Genomic DNA, 14,978 nt, shown 5'->3' on the forward strand with positions numbered 1-14,978 from the left:
GAGCCAGAGTTGAAAAGGCCCTGGCTCTGGTTGAAGCCAGTCTAACTTCCTTAGGGCCAGAGACCACTAGGGTGTTGTTATTTATGGACCTTGTGGCTCTCCGTGGGGGCATACCAGGAGAGGCGGTCCCGTAGGTACGAGGGTCCTAGGCCGTGAAGTGCTTTAAAGGTCAAAAGCAGCACCTTAAATCTGATCCTGTACTCCACTGGGAGCCAGTTCAGCTGGAAAAGCACTGGGTGAATATGCTCCCATGGCAGAGACCCCGTGAGGAGCCTCGCTGCAGCATTCTGCGCCCGCTGGAGTTTCTGGGACAGCTTCAAGGGCAGCCCCGCATAGAGCGAATTACAGTAATCAAGCCTGGAGATGACCGTTGCATGGATCACTGTGGCCAGGTTGGGGCGGGAAAGGTAAGGGACCAACTGCTTGATGCGGCGAAGGTGGAAAAATGTCGCCTTGGCTGTTGCTGTAACTTGCGCCTCCCTGGAAAGGGAGGCGTCAAGGATTACACCCAAACTCTTAACGGAAGGCAATGGCACTAATTGGGCCCCCGCAAGAGAAGGGAGTTGGTCCCTCATCCCCATGCCATCCCGACCCAGCCATAGGACCTCTGTCTTTGAAGGATTTAGTTTCAGTCGGCTTGGGGCAGCAATATTGGCTGTTAGGCCTTTAAAATATGGCTTTGTGAGTAACCAAACAGTCCCTGCTGCCCCAAGCACAGGAAAAGACCACAGGTTTGGTCAGTTAAAAATGGGTTTACTTACAAACTCTTCAAAGGTCAGGTTCATGTGCTTTTCCACACACTCATCAGAAAAGTTGCACAGGCAGTAAAACCTGGCTTAGTTACAGTGGTGAGACTTCCCAAATTATTGGTATAGGAATTCAAGTGTGGCTTGTAAGAGCCATGTGGTCTGAGCTGCAGCAACCAGCTCAGTGCAGCTCAGACCCGGGGCCGGATTTAGGTTTGATGAGGCCCTAAGGTACTGAAGGTAATGGGGCCCTTTATATATGTCCAGCTCTCCTTTGTCCACAACAAATTGCCGCTGTTTTTTGTGTTGAATTTATGCTATATGGTAATTTATAGACCTAATAGGTATCTAAAGCCATTTGCACATAACAAAATATGTATTTTATCAAAGTAATTTGTTTTTATCTTATATTTTGGAAATGTACATCCAGTCTTTTCCTCCCTGGAAATTTTTTTGGGGCCCCCAAGAGAGTGGGGCCCTAAGCTATATATGTTTAGCTTATATGTAAATCCAGCACTGCTCAGACCTCCTCACACACTTCTTTGGTAGACTGGCATCAGACAGTGCCCCAAATTCTTAATTCTATATCACATGCACGCACAGAAGTTGAGGAAAGCTTTCATGGATCCTGCAGGCCAAGGCTGGGAGATCTTTTGCAGACTGAGGGCTGCCCTCCCTTCTGGGGGCCACTTGCCATTGGTGGGCAAAAGTAGGCGGAGCAATGAACAAGATGCTTAGCTTTGCAGCATAGGCTGATTTCACTCCTCTCTATTCTCCATCCAGGGCAGGTGACCTAGAGAGGAGGGGTGGGTGGCCTGGAGAAAGTCCTGCAGGCCAGGGAGAGGTGCCAAGCAGGCTGAATTTGGCTCCCGCATTTGCATAGCTGTCAACTTACAGATTTGAAAATAAGGGACCAGCAGCCTCGAAAATAAGGGACCAGCAGCCAAAATAAGGGATTTTCTGGGCACAGGTATGTTCAACATCTGAGCCCCTCCTAGCCAAAAGCAGAAAGCCCAGCCAGCAGCCAAACAAAGCCTCAAGCGGTGGTTCCCACAGCGCAGCAACCCAGCAAAGGGGATGCAGCAAAGAAAACCACCGTCCCCTCTCCGCTGGGAAGCGCTGAGCAAAGGCGAGTCCCCAGGCAATGCGGCCGATTTGATTGGCACAAGGCATGCAAGCTCCACCCCCCAGTCATTCTTAGACTCCTTATTGGGTGAGCAACACAGCCAAGCAACACAGTTGGAGCCTCCCTCCTTCCTGGCCGGCAGGGAGGGAGGGAGAGGAGCTGCTTCCTTTGAAACCTGGGAAATTTAAGGGACGTCATCAATAAGGGACAGCAGCGGGACATGGCGCTGGGATAAGGGAGTTTCCCGCCAAATAAGGGACGGTTGACAGCTATGCGTATTTGGCCCACCCCTGCTACAGGCAAACTACTTCTGGAGCAAACTGTTAGATCCATACTTATCAAGGGACCCTGAATCCCCATTAGGAGAGTACAGTGGATGCTCGGGTTGCGAACGTGATCCGTGCGGGATGCACATTCGCAACCCACAGTGTCCGCAACTCGCAGCGGCGCATCTGCGCACGCGTGGGTTGCGATTCGGTGCGTCTGTGCATGCACAAAGCACGATCTAGTGCTTCTGCACATGTGCGACCGCCGAAACCCAGAAGTAACCTGTTCTGGTACTTCCGGGTTTCGGCGGTCCGCAACCCAAAAAAAATGCAACCTGAAGCATCTGTAACACGAGGTAGGACTGTACAGTGCTACCTTGGGTTAAGAACTTAATGTTGGGAATCTGAATACGTGCAGCTACTCACACAGAGTCAATTAGGCTTTGGCCGACAGTCAAGGCAGTGTGAAGGAGTAAGTCTGCCTGGTGATACAGAGGCATGGAGACAGCTCCATGATTGGTCAAGCTCTCTCACGGGAATAATGATTAATGGCCTACTAACTGGTATGAGATTCAGTGTAGGAGTTGAGAGTTGTGAGTCGTGTAAGAGAGAGCTAGCTAAAGATCCATGTTCTGTTCTGTTTCTGTAAGTAGTCCACTGTATACAATAAACACCTAACTACAAGTTACTGGTTCCTGCTTCGTCTATCCTGTCTGCAGCCAAGTTGCCAATTGCTTTCGTGAACTCTGCGTTTACTCTGCTAGGTCTGGCTAAGGTCCTGCAACTAGTCGGAAAGTTGTGAAACACCAACAGGTTTTGCCAATACTTAATTCGTTCTGGAGGTCTGTTCTTAACCTGAAACCATTCTTAACCTGAGGTACCACTTTAGCTAATGGGGCCTCCTGCTGCCACCACGCGATTTCTGTTCTCATCCTGAAGCAAAGTTCTTAACCTGAGGTACTATTTCTGGGTTAGCGGAGTCTGTAACCTGAAGCGTCTGTAACCGGAGGTACCACTGTAATTGATTTCTCCTTTCTCTCTTCTTCCCCGGCACTTTTAGTCCCTGATCTCTCTGCTATGGCAACCATCTGGGAAGAAAGCGAGAACCCTGGTTCTGCTCAGGAACCTGAGCTCCTGCTGAACTCCTGGAGGAGCACCATAGATTACTTCAACAGTAAAAAAGAGGTATGGGGGCACGACTTAGGAGTAGGCTTTCTGAGGGACCCGCCCAGGCTCCAAGGTGTTCAGGGGAGGCAGAAGGCAGGGCAACAAAGAGGGAGTAGAACGGACTCCCTCGGGACGTGGTGGGCTCTCCTTCCTTGGATTGTTTTCAAGCAGAGTTTGGATGGCCATCTGTCATAGATGCTTTAGCTGAGATTCCAGCATTGCTGGGGGTTGGACTAGATGACCCTCAGGGTCCCTTTCTTTTTTACTTTTTAACCATTATCTTTTATATGTACTAAGCTGTGTGTATTTTTCCTCTGTTCCTTTAATTTGTGTAAGCTACCTTGAGTCCTGGACTGGGGAAAAGGTGAGATATAAATAATAATAATATAATAACAAAATTTGATTATTTATACCCCGCCCATCTGGCTGGGTTTCCCCAGCCACTCTGGGTGGTTCCCAACAGAACACCAATAACAATAATTTAAAAAGCGAAAAAACATCAAACATTAAAAACTTCCCTAAACGGGCTACCTTCAGATGTCTTCTAAAAGTCAGATAGCTGTTTATTTCCTTGACATCTGCTGGGAGGGCATTTCACTGGGCAGGCGCCACCACCGAGAAGGCCCTGTGCCTGCTTCCTTGTAACCTCACTTCTTGCAGGGAGGGAACCACCAGAAGGCCCTCAGAGCTGGACCTCAGTATCCGGGCTGAATGATGGGGGTAGAGACGCTCCTTCTCTCTCTCTCTCTCTCTCTCTCTCTCTCTCTCTCTCTCTCTCTCTCTCTCTGGAAACCACAATGTAGGGTTATCAACTGCCAGCCTAAGCATCCAATCCAGCCTCCAGGGGGCTCCCCATCTGACCCCCATTCTGGATCCAAAGGATCCCCCATCTTTATACACTGTCTACTTTCTCCTCCATGGGCACAGGACAAAGAGAGCCAGTGTGGTGTAGTGGTTAGTGTCAGACTAGGACGTGGGAGACCAGGGTTCGAATCCCCACGGGGCCATGAAGCTCACTGGGTATATGACCTTGGGGCCTGCCACTGTCTCTTTCAGACTGGCCTCCCTCACAGGGTTGTTGTGGGGCTTGAAAGAGCAGAGGGAGAACCCTGTTCTCCACCCCAAGAACCCTGGGGGAAAAAGGCACGATAGGTCTGCAATAAATCCATAATAAGAATAAATACTTTTCTCTCTCACACACCCAATTTCCTTTAGGAAGATGTCATGAAGAAAAGTTTTTTCAGGTTCTTATCCATCCTCAGCAAGACAATCAACTGGAGCAACATGACTGATTTTTTTATGGATAACTTTACGTCCGATGTTGTGGGAATCTTAACAGTGAGTTTCTCTATTTGCTTGTTTGCCTGTTTTCAATCTGATCCCGCTCTTGAAAATACTTACTCAACCCTTCCTTTCCCCCTCTGTACATGCAGAACCCTCCTTGTACCTTAACTGGAGTTAAGGTTCCTCCTGTTACCACTCTGTGGTCAGGTGGACACTGACCTCACTGTTGATGAGTTTTGCAGGATTTCTACCTGACTCACTGAGGATATCCCACTTCTCGTTTACAGGAGATGATTAAGAGAGATTTTCCAGAATCCAGCGTCGTCTGTCTTCATGCTATGGCCACCGTTATTGACTTGAGGTAGATTCAATTCCTTAGCTCACTTCCTGGGTTGACGTCTAACTCATGACCCGCTGCGGCAACTGCGTTGAAGCTTTCCGCTGTGCAAAAGGAATCTGTTTTACACTTGTGGTCAATGGTTTCAAATGAAGTGGTGCCTCATAGATTAGGAGGAGATATAACATGGCGCCCTCCAGATACCCTTGGGCCTCCAACTCCTATCAGCCCCAGCAATCATAGCCAATGGCCAGGGATTGTGGGAATTGTAGTCCAAAACATTTGTAGGCTGCCACATTGGTGAAGGCTGCCCAAAACATCTAGGCCCAGCACTATCTAAAGGGTCATTTTCTTCCACTTGAACCTATCCCTCAGTAAATAGGTTCTTCAGAGACCTGTCTTCTAATTTCCCTGCCTTCTGAGGTCTAGCAGGAAGCTGCTGGAGAAGAGGGCCTTCTCCTTGGTGGCACCCAAATGGTGGAAAACTCTCCGCTGAGAAGTTTGCTTGGTCACATCTCTACCATCCTTTGGGCACCAGGCACTGCCCGTCCTGCTTTCTTGGGCTTTTAATGGTAGATGAGATCTTTTAATGCCCTTCTCTTTTACCCTGTTGCTCAGGATTCTGCAGTTCCTTTTTCTAGGAAAAAAGGGATGCCAGATCTCACCATGAACGCTTCCCTTGTTCTCTTATAATGGCAATGGCGCCCACCTGAGATGTGCCAGAATTGACTTCTGGTGATTTCTGGCTGAAAAAAAAGTCCAGCAACTATGTATGCTAACTAACTACCGTATTTTTTGCTCTATAAGACTCACTTTTCCCCTCCTAAAAAGTAAGGGGAAATGTGTGTGCGTCTTATGGAGCGAATGCAGGCTGCGCAGTTATCCCAGAAGCCAGAACAGCAAGAGGGATTGCTGCTTTCACTGCGCAGCGATCCCTCTTGCTGTTCTGGCTTCTGAGATTCAGAATATATTTTTCTTATTTTCTTCCTCCAAAAACTAGGTGCGTCTTATGGTCTGGTGCGTCTTATAGAGCAAAAAATACGGTAACTAACTAATCAGTTGCAATCCTTCATTGTTTCTATAATAATACAGTGGTACCTTGGGTTACAGACCCTTCAGGTTACAGACGCTTCAGGTTACAGACTCCGCTAACCCAGAAATAGTACCTTGGGCTAAGAACTTTGCTTCAGGATGAGAACAGAAATCCTGTGGTGGCAACGGGAGGCCCCATTAGCTAAAGTGGTACCTCAGGTTAAGAAGAGTTTCAGGTTAAAAAGAGACCTCCAGGACGAATTAAGTTCTTAACCCGAGGTACCACTGTAATTTATTATTTATTCCCCAGCCACACTGGGCGGCTCCCAACAGAACACAAAAAGCACAGTAAAACATCATACATTAAAAACTTCCCTAAACAGGGCCACCTTCAGTTGTCTTTTAAAGGTAAAATAGTTCTTTTTCTCTTTGACATCTGGTGGGAGGGCGTTCCGTAGGGCGGGCGCCATCACCGAGAAGGCCCTCTGCCTGGTTCCCTGTAACTTGGCGTCTCACAGTGAGGGAACCGCCAGAAGGCCCTCAGAGCTGGACCTCAGTGTCTGGGCTGAACGATGGGAGTGGAGATGCTCTTTTGGGTCTACTGGGCCTTTGAGGCCATTTAGGGCTTTAAAGGTCAGCACCAACACTTGGAATTGTGCTTGGAAATGTACTGGGAGCCAAGGTAGGTATTTCTGTATTATTGTCCTAAAATGACAGATTTGAAGAAAAACGAAAGGGTCAATCCGTGAGATCATAGGTCAAAAGACTGGGTTGAAATCTTAAAAGTAACATGAGTGAGTCATTCTCCAGCCAGACGCCCACCAGAATTTTCAGAATCCATCTTGCATCATCCCCAGCTGGCAAGATGCTATTTTCTGACTCCCGTTTCTTCCACCAGCAAGGCAAACGTCACAAAAACGATGGGGTCCTACAAGAAGGGGATATTGCTCCGCACCTTTTTCAAGAGCGTCTTTGCCCTTTCACCCCTGAAAGCGGGACAAGAGGAAGGAGCGGCCAATTCTGCCAATGCCCAGTACGCAAAGGTAGTTTTGTCTTCCTCTCTGGCTTAGAACATAAGGAGAGGCTGCTGGATCAGGCCAATGGCCCATCTAGTCCAGCATCCTGTCATCTCAGCGGCCAACCAGATGCTTCAATGGGGATCCTGCAAGTACAAGAGCTCTCTTCCCTCCTGTAGCCTATGGCAGCGAGTCACATAGTTCAGCTATCTTAAAATCATAGAACTGCAGAATAACTTAAAGGTAAAGGGACCCCTGACCATTAGGTCCAGTCGCAGACGACTCTGGGGTTGCGGTGCTCATCTCGCTTTACTGGCCGAGGGAGCCGGCGTACAGCTTCCGGGTCATGTGGCCAGCATGACTAAGCTGCTTCTGGTGAACCAGAGCAGCACACGGAAACACCGTTTACCCTCCCGACGGTAACCTGCTTTTGAACTGCTAGGTTGGCAGGAGCAGGGACCGAGCAACGGGAACTCACCCCGTTGCGGGGATTCGAACCGCCGACCTTCTGATCGGCAAGCCCAAGAGGCTCAGTGGTTTAAACCACAGCGCCACCTGCGTCCCGCAGAGGAACTTACAACAAGACTAAACCATAACGCTAAGCATACTGTGTACAGAACACCACACCAGAAAGAGAGATAGAAAGAGAAAGTGAAACCAGTCTCCTTCTGGCCTTACTTTTATAGCCAACATGAGCTTGTCAGAAAGAGATAACAGAACCAGTTTAAGCCCACTGTATTCAGCTTCTTGGAAGGAATAACCCAAAAATCATGAACCTTCTGCTTGTTTCTTTCACACAGAGAAGCTTCCAGAACCCTCTTGAATTAAGTAGAATAGGAAAGATCAATACTACCTGTACCAAGAAATGCAATTTGATGGTTTTGCGGCAGACATAGCTAACCTGTGGCACTTCAGATATTGCTGGACTCCAGTTCCCATCAACCTTGACCACTGGACCTGCTGGCTAGGGATGATGGGAGTTGCAGTCCAACAAACTGCTTAGCCACCCTGGTTTAGTGGACTTTTTATCCAGCCGTGATATAAAGAAGGGGATTCATGTATGGGAATCCCCCCAGATCCTGGAGCTCACCAGCCCAGCCAGCCCAATATTCCATCATAGAATCGTAGAGCTGGAAGGGACCCGAGGGTCATCTAGTCCAACCCGCTGCTATGCAGGAATATGCAGCTGTCCCATACGGAGATCGAACCTGCAACCTTGGCGTTCTCAGCACCGTGTTGGTAACCAACTGAGCTATTCAGGTATTATTTGCGCTGCATGAAGAAGTGCTTACTTTTCTCTTTCCTGAATCTTCCCATGTTCGGCTTCATTGAATGTCCATAAATTGTAATGTTACAGATCTATCTATCTATCTGTCTATCTATCTATCTATCTATCTATCTATCTATCTATCTATCTATCATCTCTGTTCCCACACTGCTCCAGTGAGAAGTTTGTGGCTTGGATCCTGACAAGGAACTAATCCACAATTCCAGCTCAGCCAGTAGGGCACGAAACTCTTCATCTCATTGGTCATGGGTTCAAGCCGCACATTGGGCAAAAGATTCCCGCATTGCAGGGACGGGGTTGGACTAGATGACCCTTGTGGTCCTGAGCAGTAATCTAGGAAGGGCATTTAGCGCTCCTTGTTTCCAAGGTCATCCTTTCCTGGGCCCTTAGTGAATTGGTCTCCTTCAGCATTCCTATCTCCTCCTCTAGAACCTCTTCATCAGAACATACCAGACCTTCAGTGAGATGCTACAGCAGCTGATGGTGGAAAACCCAATTCCTTCGGAGCTGGAGAGGATCTTGCAGGTAACAGAAAAGGAGTAAATAATAATAATTTATTATTTATACCCCACCCATCTGGATGGGTTTCCCCAGCCACTCTGGACGGCCCCCACAGGCTAAAAATAGAATAAAACATCAAACATTAAAAACTTCCCTAAACAGGGCTGCCTTCAGAAGTCTTCTAAAAGTCAGGTAGTTGTTTATTTCTTTGACATCTGGTGGGAGGGCGTTCCACAGGGCGGGCGCCACCACTGAGAAGGCCCTCTGCCTGGTTCGCTGTAACCTCACTACTCGCAGGGAGGGAACCGCCAGAAGGTTCTTGGAGCTGGACCGTCCGGGCTGGATGATGGGAGTGGAGATGCTCCTTCAGGTCTACTGGATCGAGGCCGTTTAGGGCTTTCAACGTCATCACCAACACTTTGAATTGTGCTCGGAAATGTACTGGGAGCCAGTGTAGGTCTTTCAAGACTGGTGTTATGTGGTCTCGGCGGCCGCTCCCAGTCACCAGTCTAGCTGCCGCATTCTGGATTAGTTGTAGTTTCCAGGTCACCTTCAAAGGTAGTCCCAAATAGAGCGCATTGCAGTAGTTCAAGCAGGAGATAACTAGAGCACGCACCACTCTTGCGAGACAGTTTGTGGGCAGGTAGGGTCTAAGCCTCTGTACCAGGTGGAGCTGGTAGCCGCCCTGGAGATATAATTGACCTGCGCCTCCATGGACAGTATCTTCAGACTGTCAGGATTCCATCTTACTGCCCATGGGTTTGGTTGGTGGCTAAGTGGGAGTTCCTGCTCAACCTCTATATATTTTATATAGTAACCTTGGCTTACAGATGCTTCAGGTTGCGTTTTTTCAGGTTACGGACCGTCAAAACCCGGAAGCACCGTTACTTCCAGGTTTCGGTGGTCACGCATGCGCAGAAGCGCTAAATCGCGCTTTGCACATGTGCAGAAGCACCGAATCACAACCCATGTGTCCACTGTATATGCAGTGTCTGCTCCACCTAGATAATGTTTATGGGCACACACATAGGCGCCGACTCCATGGGGCCTGAGGGGGCCCGAGCCCCCTCAAAAATTCGTTTGGGGGGGCTCTGCCCCCCCAATAATTTAAGAAAATTATTAGTTATATTATGCTTTGTAAAATCACAAAATTATGTTGGTATTTTTTATTTTCCTTGTTTGACGATAGTTACCTTTTAAAATACATTCAGCAATGAGTTAAAACAAAGCCACTCCCGATCTAGAGAGGGGGTGGGGTTGCGGGCTCTCGACCTATCAACAATCTCGCGGGGCTGGCGTCAGCCCCGCGAGAAGCGGGGATTCCCCCTAGCTCATTAATATTCACCGCCCACGGCGGCAGCCAATTGGCTGCCGCAAAGGGCGGGCCCTCACAGGTTCACTTAAGGTCGGGGCAGCCCGGGGCTCGCCCCTTTCATTCCCCCAGCAGCAGCGGTTTGGAGGTCTTGGGCCCCCCCAATATTTTTTATAAGTCGGTATGGGCCCCCACCCCCCCAATATTTTTTATAAGTCGGTGCCCCTGGGCACACATTCAAAATGTACGTTACATGTTTCTCATGGACACTGACGCTAGAGTGCTCTGCACTTTCTGGTACTTTGGGAAGACAAGTGAATAGACCGGATGGCTGCAGAATTTTCTCACTCTGTTGCATTTTCCCTCCCCAACAGCTGATGGCTCCTTGGTTACAGTCCTCGGAGGCTGACCTGCGAGAGAGGGCTATCTGGACCAGTGCGTCGCTGCTCAACTTTGTGGCCAGCAAATTACAGCTGGATGTGAGTAGACTGTGAAATAATCAACGGAGCTATCCAACAAACTTTCCTCTAAGGCAGGCATCCCCAAACTCAGCCCTCCAGATGTTTTGGGACTACAACTCCCATCATCCCTCGCTGATAGGACCAGTGGTCAGGGATGATGGGAGTTGTAGCATAGCTGTCAACTTACAGATTTGAAAATAAGGGACCAGCAGCCTCGAAAATAAGGGATCAGCAGCCAAAATAAGGGATTTTAGTCAACCAGCTGAAGTACAAAGTTAAAAGGGACCAGAGCTGGTTTTTAGCCCTTTGTTTCCAGAGGTTGCTGCTCAAGACACCAGCTGATGAAACACTGCAATGAAATAACTACAAGAAGCAACCACTTTTCGCGCAAAACGAAGTCCAAGCTACGAAGATGCTGCTACCATTCTGTATCTTTTCTCTCGTGCTCCATCTGCAGCTCTCAGTTCCATCAGGTGAGGCGGGAGGAGGGGGGGAAATAGCGCCCGAAGTAAACCCGCAGATCAGACCATCTATGCTAGTCTACCACTACAAATCTATGGAAGAAGTGCTTGCGGTCCTTCCCTTGTAGCCCTTGGAACACCTGCCCACTCTCTGAACTGCTTTCTCTATGGTTGCCCTCGCTCTCCTCTCAAGGCTCCCACCAGTCCCGGCAGGAAGGGGCTCCCAGGGGCCGAGGCTGGTGAGAGGGGGCCGGAGGGGGGCAGGCCGGGCAGCCAAGCAACACAGTTGGAGCCTCCCTCCTCCCTGGCCGGCAGGGAGGGAGGGAGAGGTGCTGCTTCCTTTGAAACCCGGGAAATTTAAGGGACATCATCAATAAGGGACAGCAGAGGGACACGGCGCTGGAATAAGAGAGTTTCCCGCCAAATAAGAGACGGTTGACAGTTATGAGTTGTAGTCCCAAAACAGCTGGAGGGCTGAGTTTGGGGATGCCTGCACTAAAGTCCCAAATGCTGCAAGCTTTCCTCATAAGGGAGACTCTCCATCCCCTTGATTATTTGGGCCACTCTTTTTTGAACTCGTGGGGCTCCCTGAGACTCCTTCCTCGTGCTCAGCACTGCTGCACCCCCTTTAACAGCATGGGAAGAACTATGGAGAAAGAACTGGAAATTTACAGCCTGTGAAGTATTGAGGGAAAATCTAGTCAAGATGTTTTCTAGATGGTACTTAAAGGTAAAGGGACCCCTGACCATTAGGTCTAGTTGTGGCCGACTCTGGGGTTGCAGCGCTCATCTCGCTTTATTGGCCGAGGGAGCCAGCGTACAGCTTCCAGGTCATGTGGCCAGCAGGACTAAGCCGCTTCTGGCGAACCAGAGCAGCGCACGGAAACGGCGTTTACCTTCCCGCCAGAGGAAGGTACCTGCACTTTGATGCGCTTTTGAACTGCTAGGTTGGCAGGAGCAGGGACCGAGCAACAGGAGCTCACCCTGTCGCGGGGATTTGAACTGCCAATCTTCTGATCAGCAAGCCCTAGGTTCTGTGGTTTAACCCACAGCGCCACCCGCGTCCCTTAGATGGTACTTAACACCTACCAAAATACCAGTAGCTAAAATGTATAAGACAAAAACAAATCTGTGCCGGAGGTGTGGTAAAACAGAGGGGACACTTATACATGTTTGGTGGACCTGTGGAAAAAATCAAAAGCTTCTGGAACATAGTATATGACAAGCTTAAAAAAATGTTGAAGTATAACTTTATGAAAAATACAGAAGCTTTTTTACTAGGGTTAACGGACACAGGTACAGCAAGAGAAGATCAGAAAATATTCCTCTATGCCACAGGAGCGGCAAGGATCCTAATTGCTAAAAACTGGAAAAAAGAAACTGTGCCAACAAAAAAGGAATGGCAAGGCAAACTGTTAGAGTATATTGAACTGGCTAGATTAACAGAAGCAATTAGAGATCACACTAGACAAGAGTTTCAAAAAGCATGGGGAAAATGCAGAGAACACGTTACAAAACAGTGCCCTAAAATACATACCTGGACTTGTTTTGATTAATGTCTGCAGGAGACTTTGTGGATATTTTAGTTATAATTAGAAAAATCTCAATAATTGTTCGTAAAGAATAATTATTCTTTATAAGAAGTAAATAAGGAGGCCAGATACAGGATAAAGGAAGTCTTTTATTTTGTGGTTTGTATTGTTGTATGTTATGCACAGCGCAGGTGCCACTGTGGGTAAAACCTCAGTGCCTAGGACTTGCCGATCGTCAGGTCGGCGGTTCGAATCCCTGCGGCGGGGTGCGCTCCCGTCGTTCGGTCCCAGCGCCTGCCAACCTAGCAGTTCGAAAGCACCCCCGGGTGCAAGTAGATAAATAGGGACCGCTTATCAGCGGGAAGGTAAACGGCGTTTCCGTGTGCTGCGCTGGCTCGCCAGATGCAGCTTGTCACGCTGGCCACATGACCCGGAAGAGTCTGCGGACAGCGCTGGCTCCCGGCCTATAGAGTGAGATGAGCGCACAACCCTAGAGTCCGTCAAGACTGGCCCGTACGGGCAGGGGTACCTTTACCTTTACCTTATGTTATGCTTATTGTATGTCATGTTTGCGTTTAATGAGGGTGGATTTCTGTATTAGGGGAGTGGGGGCTTTATGTTATGTTGTAAATAAAATTTCCATTAATTTTTTTTTTAAAAGCACTGCTGTGCCCCCTTTCCCCCCTTTCCTCCGCCAGACGCTGTCCAAATTCTCCCGGCTGGGCCACCTCGTCGCAGTGCTGGGGATCTGCTGCGGAGACGCTGTCAAGTCCATCAGCTCCAAGGCAGCCAAGAGCGTCCACCTCCTCCTGGCGATCGTGCTTGGCCAGAAAAGTAAGAAACGGGCAGCGAAGCCATCCTTGAGCATGTGCAGAGTGCGAGGGGGGCCGTAGCTCAGTGGCATAGCCTCTGCCTCGCAAGCAGAAGGTCCTAGGTTCAGTCCCTGTCATCTCCTGCCTGGAATCTTTGGAGAACAGCTGCCATTCCTTGCAGGCAACACATCCTCCTTCCTTTTCCCTTTCATCCCAGGGCCGGCTCACCCATGAGGCAGGGTGAACCAATGGCCATAGGGTGGCCAGCTCAGAACCACTTGGAAAGATGTCAGACCACGGCGAGAGGGGGGGGGGCATTATTGGTTTATTTTTGTTCTTATTTTTATTGTGTTTTTTATGTTGTGATTTTATGTTGCAAACCACCCTGAGATGATATAATCATCATCATCATCATCATCATCATCATCATCATCATATTTTATACCCTGTCCTCCCCAGCCAAGACCGGGTTCAGGGTGGCTAACAACCAATAAAAAAAACAGGTTGATTAAAATACAATTTAAAAACAAGATTAAAATCTTAGGTGATTTATAGCTCAGAGCGCTTCCACGGCAGCAGGTCTTCAAACACATACCAAAGCTCTGAGCAAAACAGAGGCTAGCAGCGGTCAGAAAATAAGCCTCTGTCTTCTGTGTGTAAATCAGACTCTCACACTGAGTTAAAGGTAAAGGTAAAGGTACCCCTGCCCATACGGGCCAGTCTTGACAGACTCTGGGGTTGTGCGCCCATCTCACTTAAGAGGCCAGGGGCCAGCGCTGTCCGGAGACACTTCCGGGTCACGTGGCCAGCGTGACATCGCTGCTCTGGCCAGAGCCAGAGCCGCACACGGAAACGCCGTTTACCTTCCCGCTGGTAAGCGGTCCCTATTTATCTACTTGCACCCGGAGGTGCTTTCGAACTGCTAGGTTGGCAGGCGCTGGGACCGAGCAGCGGGAGCTCACCCCGCCGCAGGGATTCGAACCGCCGACCTTTCGATCGGCAAGTCCTAGGCGCTGAGGCTTTAACCCACAGCGCCACCTGCTAAAAGCAGTTTATTTACAGCAGAATTATCCACAGTCACGGAACATCGTGCAAGCATGCCTGTCCCGTACAGAAAGCAGAATAGAACAAAGGACTGAGACTCTCGGAAGTGACACAGAGTCAGGGGCAGGACTCACACTCTGAGCTGTTTAACCCTGTAAGCTCAGGTTCTCCTCACATAAAATACAACATTAAAACATTAAGATGCAGCCTACAGATGAAGGGCAGTAAATAATAATAATAATAATAATAATAGATGGTGATGGTGACAATAATAATTATTGTTATTATTGTTGTTGTTATTATCACCATCACTATCTTCTATTATTATTATTATTATTATTATTATTATTATTATTATTAATATTATTAATATTATTATTATTATTTACTGCCCTTCATCTGTAGATCTCAAGGTGGTTAGCAACATAAAATCACAACAACAATTATTATCACCATCTGTTGTTGTTGTTGTTGTTGTTGTTGTTGTTATCACCATTGTTTTTTATTATTATTATTATTATTATTATTATTATTATTATTATTATTATTCCCCACCCATCTGCAAGCAGCCACTCTATATAAAGATGTCTTTG

General features: G+C 48.4%; 1 protein-coding gene across 4 annotated transcripts in view; it reads left to right on the forward strand.

The window, feature by feature from the left end:
* LOC307214660 (maestro heat-like repeat-containing protein family member 7) overlaps positions 1-14,978 on the forward strand; it is a 73,010-nt gene that overhangs the window by 18,703 nt on the left and 39,329 nt on the right. For 3 of the 4 annotated variants that reach the window (XM_079973468.1, XM_079973467.1, XM_079973469.1), the window contains exons 3-9: positions 3,199-3,323; positions 4,521-4,643; positions 4,877-4,950; positions 6,857-7,001; positions 8,692-8,787; positions 10,450-10,554; positions 13,228-13,363. In XM_079973468.1, the coding sequence (XP_079829594.1) occupies positions 3,199-3,323; positions 4,521-4,643; positions 4,877-4,950; positions 6,857-7,001; positions 8,692-8,787; positions 10,450-10,554; positions 13,228-13,363 (804 nt within the window). Of the gene's footprint in view, positions 1-3,198; positions 3,324-4,520; positions 4,644-4,876; positions 4,951-6,856; positions 7,002-8,691; positions 8,788-10,449; positions 10,555-13,227; positions 13,364-14,978 lie in introns of those variants that run through there. The other variant, XM_079973470.1, reaches the window with a different exon arrangement.

This window comes from Podarcis cretensis, assembly GCF_951804945.1.
Source record: "Podarcis cretensis genome assembly, chromosome: 4".
NCBI lineage: Eukaryota > Metazoa > Chordata > Lepidosauria > Squamata > Lacertidae > Podarcis > Podarcis cretensis.